A 16,088-nucleotide genomic window follows, 5' to 3' on the forward strand; every position below is an offset into this window, starting at 1 on the left:
CATCAAGTTCTTTTAAAACAATGGTTCTCAGGCCTTAGAAAAAATCTTAGTGTCCCTTATACTCTTAAAGTATACAAAGAGCTTTTGATGTGGATTATGTCTATTGATATTTACCATATTGGAAATTAAAACAAATCTCAAGACAAGAAAATACAAGCTCATGTGCCTTTTAGCCTTGACAGGCTAAAGGCCCAAGAGAATGAATGAGAGTGACAAATTATTTATTCCTTTTGGAATACTAAATACTAGGAATACTAAATACTATTGGATTTCCCCCCCACCCCCTGAAAAGCTGCCTTAAATGAGTGTGAGTGTGTGTCTGTATCCATCCTTCTCTTGGATCATGTATCTGTTTCTAATGACTTGACCTCAAGATGCTTTAGGGAACATTTCACAGTAAGGTAGATAAGTTGTAATGCTATTTTACTAGTAAGGAAGTGAGAAAAGTTGTTGACCCGGCTGAATCACCTATAGTAATAAGCTGATTCTGGTGACTGAAGTTCTTAAATTAAACTTGAATACCATAACACTTTTTCAAATTAGATACCGTTCATTGTAGTTTTGTTAGTATCTTACTGAATCATTTGGTTAGGCAGTATGACATAGTGATGGGAAACCATGTTCCAGACAGACTGGAGTTCAGCTTTCCAGTTCTTCCACTTTGTGACTTGGGCAAGTCCCTTAATTTCTCTGAGAGTCTGTTTACCCAAATATAAAATGAAGAAAATGTATCTATAAGAGTTAGTACATAGGTGCTTGGGTTTCATACAGTAGTAGTATGATTTAATGTCTGGGAAGTGTCAATGAATTTAAGACCACTTTTTTTTTTTTTTTTTTTTTGGCGGTACATGGGCCTCTCACTGTTGTGGCCTCTCCCGTTGCGGAGCACAGGCTCCGGACGCGCAGGCTCAGCGGCCATGGCTCACGGGCCTAGCCACTCCGTGGCATGTGGGATCTTCCCGGACCGGGGCACGAACCCGTGTCCCCTGCATCGGCGGGCGGGCTCTTAACCACTGCGCCACCAGGGAAGCCCAAGACCACTTTTGAAAAAGTTCACAAGTGTTAGATTTTTGTTTCACAGAATGCAATAGGAACTGCTTATGGTGACCACCAGCCATGTATGGTTTCATAGAAGTGGAATCTTTAATTTTGTTGTAATACTTAGATTTACTGTATCAGTATAACTTGATTTTTCCCAGAAGGTAGCTCTGTTCTTAATTGTAAAAAAATTTTACTTATTTGTTTATATTTAAATTGTTTATTTATTTATTTAGGCTGCACTGGGTCTTCGTTGCAGCGCGCAGTGTTTAGTTATGGTATGTGGGATCTTAGTTCCCCCACCAGGGATTGAACCTGGGCCCCTTGCATTGGGAGCATGGAGTCTTAACCCCTGGACCACCAGGGAAGTCCCTATAAAGGAAATTTTACAACAGCCTTGTGAGAATGATGGGAAGGTTGATCCTGTTAGGTGAGAGATATTATGCTTAAGATGTCATCTTCTTTCTGACCTTAGACTCTGGTTTGATACCAGGTCAGTTCTGTCTCTTGCTTAGTAAACTTCCTAATCTGTGAAATGGGACTGACAAGTGTTTTCTCATAGAGTTATGAAATAATAACATAAAGCTGAAGTCATAGTGTCTAGTGCGTTGTAAATGAATAGTTGTTAAGTGTTATGTACATATTGTAATTTTTTTAACCTTTTTTTCCCTAGGCTATGGTGAACTAAATGGTAATGCTGGAGAAAGAGAAATATCTTTAAAGAACCTGGGTTCTGATGAAGCCACCAACCCTATTTCCAGGGTCCTCAATGGCAACCAACAAGTTGTAGACACTAATCTGAAGCAGACTGTAAAGTCCAGCACCTTTGGGAAAGCAGGAATTAAAACCAGGAATTTCATTCAGAAAAACAGTATGGACAAAAAGAATGGGAAGTCTTATGAAAATAAATCCGGAGAGAACCAATCTGTAGACAAGACTGATACCGTAGCAATTCCAAATGGTGTTGTAACAAATAATTCTGGCTATATTGCTAATGGTTATATGGGCAAAGGAGCAGATAATGATGGTAGTGGATCTGAGAGCGGATATACCACTCCTAAAAAAAGGAAAGCTAGGCGCAATAGTGCCAAGGGTTGTGAAAACCTTAATTTAGTGCAGGACAAAATAATGCAACAAGAGACCAATGTCCCAACCTTAAAACAGGGACTTGAAACTTTCAAGCCTGACTACAGTGAACAAAAGGGAAATCGAGTAGATGGTTCAAAGCCCATTTGGAAGTATGAAACTGGGCCTGGAGGACCAAGTCGAGGAAAACCTGCTGTGGGTGATATGCTGAGGAAAAGCTCTGATATTAAGCCTGGTGTGAGCAGCAAAAAGTTTGATGATCGGCCTAAAGGAAAGCATACTTCTGCTGTTGCCTCCAAAGAGGACTCGTGGACCCTATTTAAACCACCCCCAGTTTTTCCAGTGGACAATAGCAGTGCTAAAATAGTTCCTAAAATAAGTTATGCAAGCAAAGTTAAGGAAAACCTCAACAAAACTGTACAGAACTCTTCCGTGTCACCATCTTCATCTTCATCCTCTTCGTCATCTACTGGGGAAACTCAGACCCAATCTTCAAGTCGATTATCCCAGGTCCCTATGTCAGCGCTGAAATCTGTTACTTCGGCCAGCTTCTCTAATGGGCCAGTTTTAGCAGGGACTGATGCAAGTGTGTATTCTCCTGGGGGTCAGCCACTGCTAACTACTGCTGCTAATACTCTAACACCCATCTCTTCTGGGACTGATTCAGTTCTCCAAGACATGAGTCTGACTTCAGCAGCTGTTGAACAAATTAAGTCCAGCCTTTTTATCTACCCTTCAAATATGCAAACTGTGCTGTTGAGCACAGCACAAGTGGATCTACCCTCTCAGACAGATCAGCAAAACCTGGGGGATATCTTCCAGAATCAGTGGGGTTTATCATTTATCAATGAGCCCAGTGCTGGCCCTGAGACTGTTATTGGGAAATCATCAGATCATAAAGTGATGGAGGTGACATTTCAAGGGGAATATCCTGCCACTTTGGTTTCACAGGGTGCTGAAATAATCCCCTCAGGAACTGAGCATCCTGTGTTTCCCAAGGCTTATGAGCTGGAAAAACGGACTAGTCCTCAAGTTCTGGGTAGCATTCTAAAATCTGGGACTACTAGTGAGAGTGGAGCCTTATCCTTGGAACCCAGTCATATAGGTGACCTGCAAAAAGCAGACACCAGTAGTCAAGGTGCTTTAGTGTTTCTCTCAAAGGACTATGAGATAGAAAATCAAAATCCTCTGGCGTCTCCTACGAACACTTTGTTAGGCTCCGCCAAAGAACAGAGATACCAGAGAGGCCTAGAAAGGAATGATAGCTGGGGTTCTTTTGACCTGAGGGCTGCTATTGTATATCACACTAAAGGTAACTTATTTGTTTCCTATATGAAGGTTCTTACTGGTCATTTTAATGTACATTTATTGCCTGTTGTATTAAGAGTGAAATTTGGAAGCTACTATGAGATTCTTTAAGAATTCCAGAGCTTAGTTGAGAATAACAATGTTGATAAGCAGCTGATATCAGACTCTAATTCAGGGTCTTTGAAAACAGTATGGTTAAGGTTTAGAAGGAATGTTCACTTTTCCAACTTAAAAGTGTTTCTTTTTATATAGACAAGGATAATTGACCTCCTGCCTTTTGTTCAAGGAATATTAAATTTTTTCTTTGAACAGGTGTTGCCTCTCCTTTGCTTTTTATATCATATGCTGCTTTATTAGTGAGCTCACTTGTTTGTTCTAATTTGCTTAAAATGAGTAGGAGCAGTGTTTTGGAGGAGTCCAAAAAGGTGGAGTGTCAACTAATTTTTTCTCTTATAAGAAGGAATAACGGGTGCTAAAAGGTAGCTAGAAAATAATCAAACTACAATGGCAGGTACAATCATCATTGTATGGACCAGGCTCTTGGGAGTCTGCACCTGTCACAGCCCCAAAGCCCATGTTAAAAAAGAACCAGATATCTTTCAAGCTCCATGTTAATAATCTTCTTAGGATAAGGCTTATTTGTGTCTTAAGGAAAAATTTGCTATTTGGCATAACTAATTTAAATCCTTAAAATAATGTTTTTTTGGTTTGTTTGTTTTTGCAGTATTTTTGTAGCCGTTTTTTAAAATTTATTTTTTATTGAAGTATAGTTGAATTACAGTGTTGTGTTAATTACTGCTGTACAGCAAAGTGACTCAGTTATACATATATACATTGTTTTTCATATTCTTTTCCATTGTGGCTTATCACAGGATATTGAGTATATAGTTCCCTGTGCTATACAGTAGGACCTTGTTGTTTATCCATTCTATATATACCAATTTGCATATGCTAATCCCAAACTCCCACTTAAAACAATGTTTTTTGTTTCATGAATGATGTTTACAAATGATGTTACAAGTACCTCTGTGCTTTGGAGAACAGTGGTTTTCAGTTTTCCTTCTCTACCTCCCCCACCTCCCCTAACAGAAATCTACACCCCATGCGTGCATGCACATGCCTAATATATACTGCACAGTCCCATTTTTAACAGTAGCTCATTAGGCAATGATTTGCAACTGCAGCAAAGAGATAGCATATCAGATAATAGGGGTAAGGTAATTACCATATTCTCCCTGGAAGAATCACTGCCTCATAGATGAATAACAAAGCTATTTATGTGACTTCTAAGCAAATTACCTAGTCTCCATACTTTAGCTGCAGATTGTAAGACATTTAGTAAAATAAGCAGATATCCTTTTAAATTTTTCTTCCTTTAAAAAATAGGAGTAAATAGTAGAATTGCCTTCTGGGAGTTTAGGAGTAGAAATCCTGGCAGATAAAATTACCTGTTTTCATTTTTCTCCAGCACTGCTCTTCGGAAGTAAATACGCGTTAATCAAGAGCTGGGTGTTTTTAGGAAAGTTAGGGTAAAAAAGAAATACTTAGTTTCTTAAGACATTGATTAATTATATGTTAAATTCTGCCAGGGGAGTTGGGTGTTTTTGATATTTTCTGTGCCATCTGCCCTCCAGAGACCGCTGTACTTGGAAAATCTTTACTTTATACTGGTGGTGGTTGTGTGAGCCTGAGATGTGTTATGTTCTCCCACAACCTGGAAAAATTCTGGGACAAGTTGTTCCATTGGGAGCTTGGTTGTTGGTATTATGTATGATGTTTATTATGGAGAAATGCAGGCCTTTTTAAATGGCAGTATTAACTTCTGTTTATTCTTAGGTATTCTGTGTATGCACTTGTCCTATAGATGGGCTAACTAACTGTGAAATCCATGGTATTTAGATAAGCTAAATACCCCTACATGGATGCAGTTGTACTTACTTTTGCTGAGGTAACTGAAAGATTTGCTTTAGTAAAGTGCATCAGTTTGAGTTTTGTAATTGGACATTATTGAGATGAAATTGGTATTGATTTTTTTATTTTCCTTCCTAGAACAAACAGGTAATATTCAGTTCAATTAGGTCCCAAAGTGGCAGGTTCTTTGAATTCCTACCAAATCCATTAGGTCACTAATTTTTCTTTTATTTGAATTTGTTTTGGTCACAACCTTTTGAAGATACGAAGATCTTTTTCTTAAAGGAAGGCTTGCCCTTTTTTCAAGTGTTCTAAAATTCTAAAAGAGGCAATAATCAGTGGGGCTTATTGGACTATCCTTTAAAAGAGCACTTGTATTATTTTCTTGATCCTTTAGTATGATCTTTAAATGTTCAAAAGTAAACTAGTACTGAGTAAGTTGAATGAAGTTAGACTTAGAATTGGAAGTTCTGTGCATACATCCTAACTTCAAAAATAAGCCCTTCAGCAACTTTATTTGGAAATAGTGGGTAGGAGGGTGCATTATGTCAGTTTGACAGGAATGGCACATTTTTTAGATTAAATGTTAATTACCTGTGGTCTTAAACATTAGTTACTGCAGATTTAAAAAATCTGAATGTTTAGTTGAGGGATGTGAAATGAAGATACAGTGAGGCATAAAAAAGGAATTGATGGGAATTCTTGTTCTTGGGATTTTTCTTATAGCTTTTGATATAAATATGCTACTAACTTCTTAAGAAGTAAGACTTCTTAAGAAAAGAAGTCTTCTTAAGAAGTACTCTTCTTAAGAAGTAATCTTTGTGGTTTTGGGGGGAATATTGTACCATGACATAGCAGTACCAGTATTTAAGTTAAGAGGTAGGTCTTCTTCTCCTATTTATCTCAAGTGACACTTGAATTAAAACTTTAAAGTGATAATTTTTTAATTGATTATGAAAAACTTAAGTATATATAAGTATATAAATATATTTATGTATATTTAAAAATGGAGCCAAATAGTACAGTGAACCCCAATGTGCCCATCATCCAGCTTGAACATTTAGAAAACATTGTCATTCTTATTTCATCTACCCACCTCCACACTCTTAGGAGTTTTTAAAAGCAAATTCCAGGTATCAGCATTTTACTCATTGATACTTTGAGTATGTTAGGGTGATGGCTTTTAATGCACATACCCAAGACGTATAACCATTGCCACCTTCAAAGTAATTACTCAGAATGCTTAGTTAGTAGAACTCTTTGATTTGTTGTCAAAGGCTTAGAATACTAGATCCTAACTTTCTGAGGTGATATCTTTAGTTTTGAAATGGTCTAAAGTCATTTGAAGCCAAGAAGTAACATTGATTGGTGTGAGTTGTGTGGTTAATGTGTTAATTTAAACCAGTTAATTTATCTTGCCTGGCTAATACTGCACTAAAGGATATTAAGCATTCAAAATGCTGACATTTTGGAGTATTCATTAAATAATTTGATTTGATAAAATTTACCCAGCACATAGAGACGCAGGGGAGATAAATAGTGTAAGATTTAATTTTTGATGGTTGGGGTGAGTCAAAATGAAAGCTGTCTAGTATAAAATATTCCTAAGGCAGCTCTAGGCTATTGCATGAAATTTTTAAAAATTGTTTATGTATTACCTCCACAGGTGGCAGGTTATTGGCATAAGTGGTTTGATCCACTCGAGTTGGGTCCTGGATTGAAAAAAATTTTTAACTCACTGGGTGGTTCTAATTGCCGACTAGGATTGGGACTCTAGGTCTATAGAGAACTTTCCTCAGCTTAATTCTTTTTTTTTTCTTTTCTGTCACAGTTTTCTGTACTTCTAAGGAGTTGTGCAATAATTTGTTTTCCTCTTAATGTTGTACCTACCATAGGCCTAGTTGTGAAAGACTTGCTTTCACAGGATGAGTCTTTTCCTTTAAAGAACTTCAGTAGAGGAGAAAACAATAAACAAATTTTAAGGCAAGGATTTTAAATGTCATAAGAAGGATAAAAATAAGAGATTTTAGTTGGGGGAGAGAGAGTTTCTTACTGGAGTAAAGGTAGGAAGAGTAAATGCAGGGTATGTTTTCCTGGAGGCAGTGGCATTTGAACTGGATTTTGATGGATGGGGGTAAGATTTTTGACTTAATGGAAATACAGAGAACAGAAAGATAAAGAACAGAAAAGTTGGAAAACAAGTAAGGTAGGAAGATATCCATTTTGGATGTGGTGAGGGGATATAAAAGAGAAGGAAGGTAAATTGCTGCCAGATCATGGAGGTTTTTAATTTCCATCTGGAGGCAGAGGGAGCCACTGAATATCAGGGAGATAGGCAGGTAGAATGAAGTAATTTAAACTGACAAAAGACAGGGATTTTAATGCTATTCCTAATTCCTATGTACTTAGGCAAATCATTTATCATTTTTAGGCCTGGGTTTTCTAATTTTATAAAATAAGTATATCAGCCTTTGTTTTGTGTTACCAGATTGTGCTCAACTGCTGTAAAAACTGGGTTGGTATTAAACAATTGACTTGTAGATCTCTGTTCGGGTAGATTAATGTGGCACCAATTTGTAGAGTAGATTAGAAGCCATTTTTCTGGTGACTAGAAGTAAAAGATTAGTCAGACTCTTGGAATAGTCCCGGCAGAGAAGTAACAAAGGTTTCCCCTTTGTATTTGCAGTCATGTGAATGTATTATTTATCCAAAAATGAACAAACATTTATTTTTTTTTAAAGTTTTTAGATTGGGTAAGGGCAAGAGGGAACTGATAAATATTTCTACATCTGCAGGATAATGGGAAACAGGATTTTTAAAAAATATTTATGTATTTTTTATACAGCAGGTTCTTATTATTTTATACATATTAGTGTATATATGTCAATCCCAATCTCCCAAGGGAAACAGGATATTGAGGAGGCAAGTTATGGTTAATTAAGTTGATCCATAAAACTGATGGGAACTATACATACAGTTTATATATTTGTTCACAAAAAGATCTGAATATTAAATTTTCTCCCGTTAACACAGTGCTTAATAAGCCTTTTCACTGTATTGCATTTGCTCCATAATTGTGCCATCAAAGCTATCTTTCTAATATTCTTATTAATAGGTACCTGCAGATTTGAGTTTGGTTTCAGTCCTAGCTGAATATCCTATATTTGGGAAGAGTCCTTTTTTCCCCTTTCTGTAGTATGAAACATATAGGAACGTATGTGACAAGTAATTCTTAATAATTGTGTGAGATCCTTTTTTCCCAGTGACTTTCCATTTTAACATCCATACTGGGTACTTGATTTCTCATTAATTCTGCTTTATGAGTACAGTAATTTGGTACTAATCTGGAAGGTAACTTGTAAGGAATTTAATAGAAGCTAAAATTTAACCCCTAGATTTCATTAGCTGAAGTCCTGAGGGAAGTAATCACCCATGCTATAAAAACAGAAATTGTCTGTTACTTTCATAGTAGTGGCAGTTTCATTGTAAGCAACTTGAATTTGATATTTAACCTTTAAAAGTAATCTGGAATAGAATAAGTGCTCCAAGTTTCGATTGTGTGTATTTAGAGGTTGTCCAGACAATTCTGTTGTCTGTTGGTGTTGCTCCAAATTGGGAATGTAGGATTGAGATTGATACACTGAAGAGTTCATTAAGCATCTACTGAAAAGGTGGTGACTTAACAACTACCTTAATCAACTTTACTTGAAAATGTACGATATTTCTTTATGGGTATAGTCAAAATGAAAAGAAAAAGAAAAGGGTGGGGAGAAATTTCTGACAAGCAAAAGAATAGGTAGGTAGGTACAGTGACTGGTTGAGAAGGAGGAAGTCAGGATAGCAAAACACAGTGTTGGGATAGCCAGAAATCATCAAAAGACAGGTAAATCTAAACTAGAGAAAAAGAATTTAAATTTATGCCACCACCCTTGCAGAATTTTACAGAAATTGATCTAAAATGTCTTAATAAGGGGTTGGAAGGCATGATTACTGATAAATTGATCTGGGGGTTCTCAGTTGTGGGAATCAGCTTGTTTTGCCTTATATATGATTTCTTTTTGTGGGGAGCCATTACGTGCTTCTTAAAATGTTTATAAATGATTTTTTTTAAATGTTCTATTAAACTGGGACAGTAGTATCTTTCAGTTTTAAAGGCAAACAGTTAAGCTTTTAGTTAGCTTTAACCCTCTTCAGTCTTTTTCTTTGAAGGATTTTAGAATTAGAAGATTAATCTATTTGGTTGAACCATATGAAATTGCTGTTTTTGTAGGTCAAAACAGGTTGAATAATAGCAGTTTCAAATGGGTCTACCTAAAACTACTTTTCTATATTATTACTTCCTTGACTGATTTATGAGTAGTATTCCGTTCAAATCAATATTTATTTACTATGTCAAGCACTGTGTGTGGTGATAAGCAGATGAAAAGAGAGGGTTCATGTTATTAAGGAACTCAGTCTGATGGGGAAACATATGGAAAGAAATTTATTACTAGTGTCATTCCTCTATAGAAAAATGCATTTAGAATATAGAGAAACTGCTAAGGTGAATGGGTGGGGTCAGGGGATGAGGGTAGTCAGGATTCAAAAAAGAAGTGAAGGTTGGCTTATTTATTTGTAGAAGGAGAGTCAGAATATTTTAGGTGGAAGTGAAATAGTGTTTGAAGATTGCCAGTTATTCAGTTTGTTTCAAGGAAGGTGAATGGTGCAAGTTAAATCTTTAACTTAGTCATTGAATTTATTAATGTATCAGCCACTGTGTCAAATGCTAGAAATTTATTTTTTATTTCATTTCTTATTTTTGGCTGCTTTGGGTCTTTGTTGCTGCGTGCGGGCTTTCTCTAGTTGCAGAGAGCAGGGGCTTCTCTTTGTCGTGGTGCGCGGGCTTCTCATTACAGTGGCTTCTCTTGTTGTGGAGCACCAGCTCTAGGTGCAGGCTTCAGTAGTTGTGGCTCGCGGGCTCTATAGCGCGGGGTCAGTAGTTGTGGCACATGGGCTTAGTTGCTCCATGGCATGTGGGATCTTCCCGGACCAGGGCTTGAACCTGCGTCCCCTGCATTGGCAGGCAGAGTCTTAACCACTGCGTCACCAAGGACGCCCTACAAATAAATTTTATATGAGACATACACAGAACCAGTCTCCATGTAGGCAAGTGGGAATCCATTGAAATGTTTTGAGCAGTGTGGTCACTTTCAGATTTATATTTTTAAAGGAAGAGAATTATAACCATGGTGTAGAAAATAGAAAGTGAGGCTCAGTTAACTGCATAAGAGAGCAGTTAAAAGACAACTTCAGAAATGTGCATAGGATACCACTGCTTGAACCAGGGCAGTGGCACTGGGCTAGAGAAAAGGGGATAGGTAACTAGAAAGTTACAAATGTCTTAACCTTGGGTAAGAGTTGCAGTAGTTGAACACTCCCTCCCTGAATTCTCTAGTTTCCATTTCCTTAACTCTACCCACTCTTCCTACTTCCTGTATGTTTGATATAACCTTCCTGGTATCATTCTCTTTTTCTCAAATGTTGGTGCTCCTTCAGTCCCCTTTTCATGCTTTTGAACTCCTGGGTAATCTCATTTAATTCTGTTGCTGTGAATTAAGCTTAAGACTTCTTCAGCTGCTTTTATTGCTGAGTTCAGACCACGTATATTCAATTCAACATCACACCAATTCTGTGTTTGTAAAACTGAATTCATTTTTTTCCCAAAACCTGCTCTTTCTTTCTTGCCTTCTCTCTCAGTGAATTAACATACAATACAAATACAACCCTTATCGTTAGGTTTATATGGATCCTCTCTAACATCTCCATTCTTTTCTATCTCTAATACAACTGTCCTAAATTCTTTACTTATGCAGTAACATTTACTGGGCTCTTTTTCTGTATTGTCATTTCATCCATTCTCTTCAGCTGCCTTGAGGAATCATTCCTAATATTTAGTTAATAACCTCATATTTCTTCAGTAGGTTCCCTTCACCGATGTAATTAAATAACAAACTTTTCTTTATGAATGCTTTGTGCTCTTTCCCCAAAATAGCAAAAAGGCATTTTTCTTTGTCTAAATCTTTCCTTCTTGATGACTTTCAGCTTTGTTCCCTGAATAGTGTTCTTTGTCTGAATCTTTTCCTCTTAGTGACTTACTAAATTACCTGTGACTGCTAAAGCCTGGGTCAGGAAACTTGTTTTATAAAGGACCAGATAGTAAATATTTTAGGCTTTGTGAGCCAGTCTCTGTTGTTATTGGTTCAGCCTTGTACACAAAAGCGGTGGGCGTGGCTCTGTTCCAGTAAAACTTTATTTGCAAAAACAAGTGGTATGTAGAACCCAGTTGGCTGACTGCTTTAAATTAGCACACCTTGTTTAAAATACCATCAAGCTTTGTTTGTGCTGATGTTTCTTCTACCTAGAAAAGCTACCTACCTACTCTACTAAGCTCACAGAAGCAGAGCATTTCTTTCTGTTTTTGCATCTATATCCCTATCCCCTAAGTAGTGCTTTTTAATCCACTTGGAATATAGAACTTGTAGGTAATTGGACATTTACTACAGGAAGCCTTGAGATAGGGAACTACATAGAAGGTAGTCTGCTTTAGAAAATTGAATGTTACATTTTATTCATTTGAGTGGCATTACTAAATATTTGAATTTTTAAAATTTTGATACAGTAAAATTTCAAATTTGGGTGGTGGTAGTTTAAATGATAGAATCATGACAAAATTGCCTACCAAGTTTGGCCCTGTGGCTGTTTCTCAATAACTGTTTACATAATTGGATGATGTGATTCCTGTTTTAAAAGAACTGGGAAGTTAGACGTGTGTGTGTGAGTGCATGTGTGTAGAAGAGGGCAGTGTTAAAAGTAAAAAGATTAATGTTATGCTATGTTATGATTCTGTATAGTTGAAGGTGCCTTCTGTAGGCTTCTTTATACTTGTTCAGCTTCTCTTGTTATAAAGTTAAACAGAAACTCATTTCATATTTAATGTCTGAATCCAAACTTTTGTAACCTAAAAGAGGGCAAAATGTCATTCAGTTCTTTCCCATGTATTCTCTGTCACTAGCTTCTTGTTAGTCTTTTTAGAGTGGTTGAAGCATGGCATATAATCCTGCAAACAATATTTGATTTATTTCCCCTTCTTTTTCATCTTAACTTGGAGTTTCATGGAAACATTAAATTCTAGTCAAGGAGATCAAGTTGCTACTAGTTACAGAAGTAATTGATATTAAATAGCAGGAAGGGGAATTGCATTCATTTCTCAGTACAACACTGCAGATAATGCTGATTTCCTGGCTGGAAGCTAGGCTGGCCCATGACTAATTTTTTAGCTAAGTCAGCATCCCTTTTCCCTCCTCAGGAGTCATAGTCAAATTCATTAGTCCAGAGCCCATATTTGAGGGTAATAAAATTTTCTTGCCAGAAATAATTTAAAATTATTAGAGTAGAATGTAAAACTGAATGTCCTAGTTGAAGCTAAGGAAATGTCTTCAATCCACTAAAGAAATGGGATGTTTGCAAATAGTTATTTTTGTCTTTATTCTAAATGTGTATGTTTACTCAGCTTTAGAAGTACAATAGTACGCTGCTACTGTGACTCTTGAATGTAGTGCCCTTCTCCCCCCCCCCCCCCACAAAAACAGGGTGGGGCAGCGGCAGGTTGAGGTTTTCGGCTGGGAAGAGAAAGGAAAATGTTATAGCATAGGCGGGCTATAACAATGAAAAGTTCTATTGTTCTTTTCTTTTCTCAACATACAACTAAATATAGATGTATCTTTGCATTAAGCAGACTTTAAATAATGAGCATCAAGTAATCTGTGTATACACAACTCAGGAATTTATCTGTTGCAAAATGGGAGATTTCTGTACTTTAAAAGGGGGAAAGGTGGTTGGATTAATTTTTTCTGTAGTGAGGTCAACCAAAGGAAGGCTTATCTTTGGACTTCTTAAAGTAAGCCATTCTGAGATCCAGAAGTTTGTAGATAACAGCTCTAATGACTATTGCAGCTACTCCTAATTGCCTGAAACTAGTGGGATTAGAAATTATATTGAAGTGATAGATACATGAGTGCCATGACTAGAATTCCTTTCCTGATATATCTTCTTTTTTTTCCCAGATTAGACTGGTTGCAATTCTCTCTCCTTAGACCTCCTAGGAGATGGGAATTTTCCTGCCAATCTTTAGATGGGCATCTGCTCAGCAATTTAAAGGCCATAGCATCCATCTAAGCTCTTGGACCAAGTGGCAACCAGTGCATTATTCCCAGTCTTTGTTTAATCAGGGAATTGCTGTGATACCTTGAATGGGATTTTATCTGGGTAATTCTTTGATCATTTTGAATAATTAACCCATTACTCCAAACATCCAATTTTGACAAATTTTCAAAAAATCTTAGCAGGTTTTTTAGAAGTGAGTTTGATGGGGTGGGGGCAGGGAGAATGTGATTCTACCATTCCCTGACCCCATCCATTCACATAAAACAAAAAGTAATAATTTTAGATCTAGACGACACTTACTTCCTTTTAGCCCGGGGGAGCTATTATATTGTACCTTAACTATAACCCATGTTCAGATGTATCTGATCTTAATGAGCTCCAGTTTTATTTTTCCTTAACTATAATTGGCTGCTGATAAATTATAGAATACAATTACAGACAGTCCAGTTATACAGAATAAAAATCACCTTTTTGTCTTTTCAAAATGGTAGTTATAGGGCCGTGGAAGAGCACTTATTCTCAGTGTTAGTTATAGGTCATTCCCATTACTAAGTAGTTTTTGTTTACATTAATCTCCTTTCAAGGAACAGTTCTTAGGTTCTTGTGGTGTAATAGTCGTCTACTGTCTTATTCCTCAAGGCTTCAAATATCCCTTCTGTGAAGCTTTTTCTTATGCTTCCAGGTAGAGTTTTTCTTGCCCTCTCTCTGTATGTCACTACAGTTTGGTCATGTACCTACTTCCCTTATTCTAAGATACTAAAATAGGCACATTGTAAATGATCACATTTGAATGGAATTGGAACAGATAAGGGTTGTGTGTTATTAATAAATAGGTATGGATTGACATTTTGACCTTATGGGTTAAGAAGAGTAGGTTGGGTTTGTAGGAGAGAACTACTTACCTATAACACAGAGTTAAGTAAAATTTTAATAAGGCATTTTAAGTGTCAAGCTTAATTAAATTTGATGAATGCTTCATTCAAAAGACGTCGGCACCTTGTTGAAGGATGATGGGTTGACAAAAAATACTTGGTGTTTTTTAATAACAATGAGCTATTACAAAAAAATCATTTTATCTGTAGCATGCATGTGCATATCTTTACTGTTTGTGCAGACAGATTGTTCTCTTGGCAATTTGATTTCAGGTAATAATTGATTTTCTGTAATCAACATTTAAGGCCATCTCAATGACACGCTCAAGAATTAAAGGAAAATATGAATATTTTGTCTGGGTTTCATAGAACCCAGCCCTACCGCCAGCCCAGCAATAATCCGTCTAGGTTTTTTAGGTTTAAAGTGAAAAGCATAGCTTTAAACTTTGCTCTACAAAACTTGGTGTATAAAAGTAATCCTTTTTTTCCTTCTTTGCAGAAATGGAATCTGTTTGGAATTTGCAGAAGCAAGGTAAGAATGGTTAGGTTACCTAAAATGTCCTTATGGCCAGTCTTTATCTGTATTTGTGTGATAGACAAAGGGTAGCCTAAGAACTGAAATTCATAGTTCATAAAAATATTAGCTGTTTTAAAAACCTTATTTGGGCTGTATATTCTCTGCAAAGAAGGTTAGAAATCTACAGAATAGCAGATTAGCTTCCTTCACTCCCGTAGACAAGATGTGAGTAGCAGGAGGGCAGAGGGACTGGATAATCCACATCTGGATAATTTGGAATTTTAAAAAAACTGAAAATTGCTTATCTTAATTATTGAGTGCTTTATTTCCAAATACAATAAAATATGTTAGTTGTGGGATACCTGAAATAAAGTGAGTATTGGTTTGGAGAGTCAGTCACTAATAATAGATTTTGGCTTTCAGAGCCCTGTAAGCCCACTTACAGGGCAGGATCCCACTTGCCATGCACCTTGCTAGTTAAAATAAGTGAATTTCAGATGAATGTGAAAGTCCTAGAATTTCAGAACTTGAAGGCATTAGAAATTCTGTTTTCTTACTACAAATTAGGAAACTGAGGCACAGAGGGGTTACTATATAAACTAGAAAGTGTCCGGACTAGAAAGTAAGATTCCCCGATTTTCCAGCATTGCTTCTTCTTCCATCCTCTCTCTTATTCTTAGGCCAGGTCTTTTTTGTCTAACACAACCATGACCTGAAAATAACTAGCAAGCTCTTAAATTATTTTGAATTGCTTTCTGTGTACCTCCTTATTCAAACACACATTTAAAACATAGACTAGAAAATATACCCTGCAGAAGTAGACCTACCTGTTTTTTACTCTAAAATGGTTATTAACTATTAAGAATTGAGCGTTGCCTTCCTGGCAAGCTGCTAATGGATGTCCCTTGGAGTTCTAGAAAGGATATTGTTTCTGGACTAAGTTAGATTGATTCTTAGCCTCAGGTGAGCTTGAATTCTTCGATATTATTTTCAGGCCTTTATACTTTTCTATTAGGTTGACAAGTTTTATTTTCATTAAAGCATGTGTACTTCAAAAAGTTCTTAGGGTAGATAGGCATAGTATGTAATAAAAACATTGCTCTCCAGAAGAGGGGGGCATACAGATAAATAATGGGAATTTAAAATAACACTGG

General features: G+C 36.6%; 1 protein-coding gene across 1 annotated transcript in view; it reads left to right on the forward strand.

The window, feature by feature from the left end:
* NUFIP2 (nuclear FMR1 interacting protein 2) overlaps positions 1-16,088 on the forward strand; it is a 29,048-nt gene that overhangs the window by 3,784 nt on the left and 9,176 nt on the right. The window contains exons 2-3 of the mRNA XM_079903961.1: positions 1,712-3,436; positions 14,917-14,949. Coding sequence (XP_079760087.1) covers positions 1,712-3,436; positions 14,917-14,949 — 1,758 coding nt within the window. The remainder of the gene's footprint in view (positions 1-1,711; positions 3,437-14,916; positions 14,950-16,088) is intronic.

This window comes from Stenella coeruleoalba (assembly GCF_951394435.1).
Source record: "Stenella coeruleoalba genome assembly, chromosome: 19".
NCBI classification, from domain to species: domain Eukaryota; kingdom Metazoa; phylum Chordata; class Mammalia; order Artiodactyla; family Delphinidae; genus Stenella; species Stenella coeruleoalba.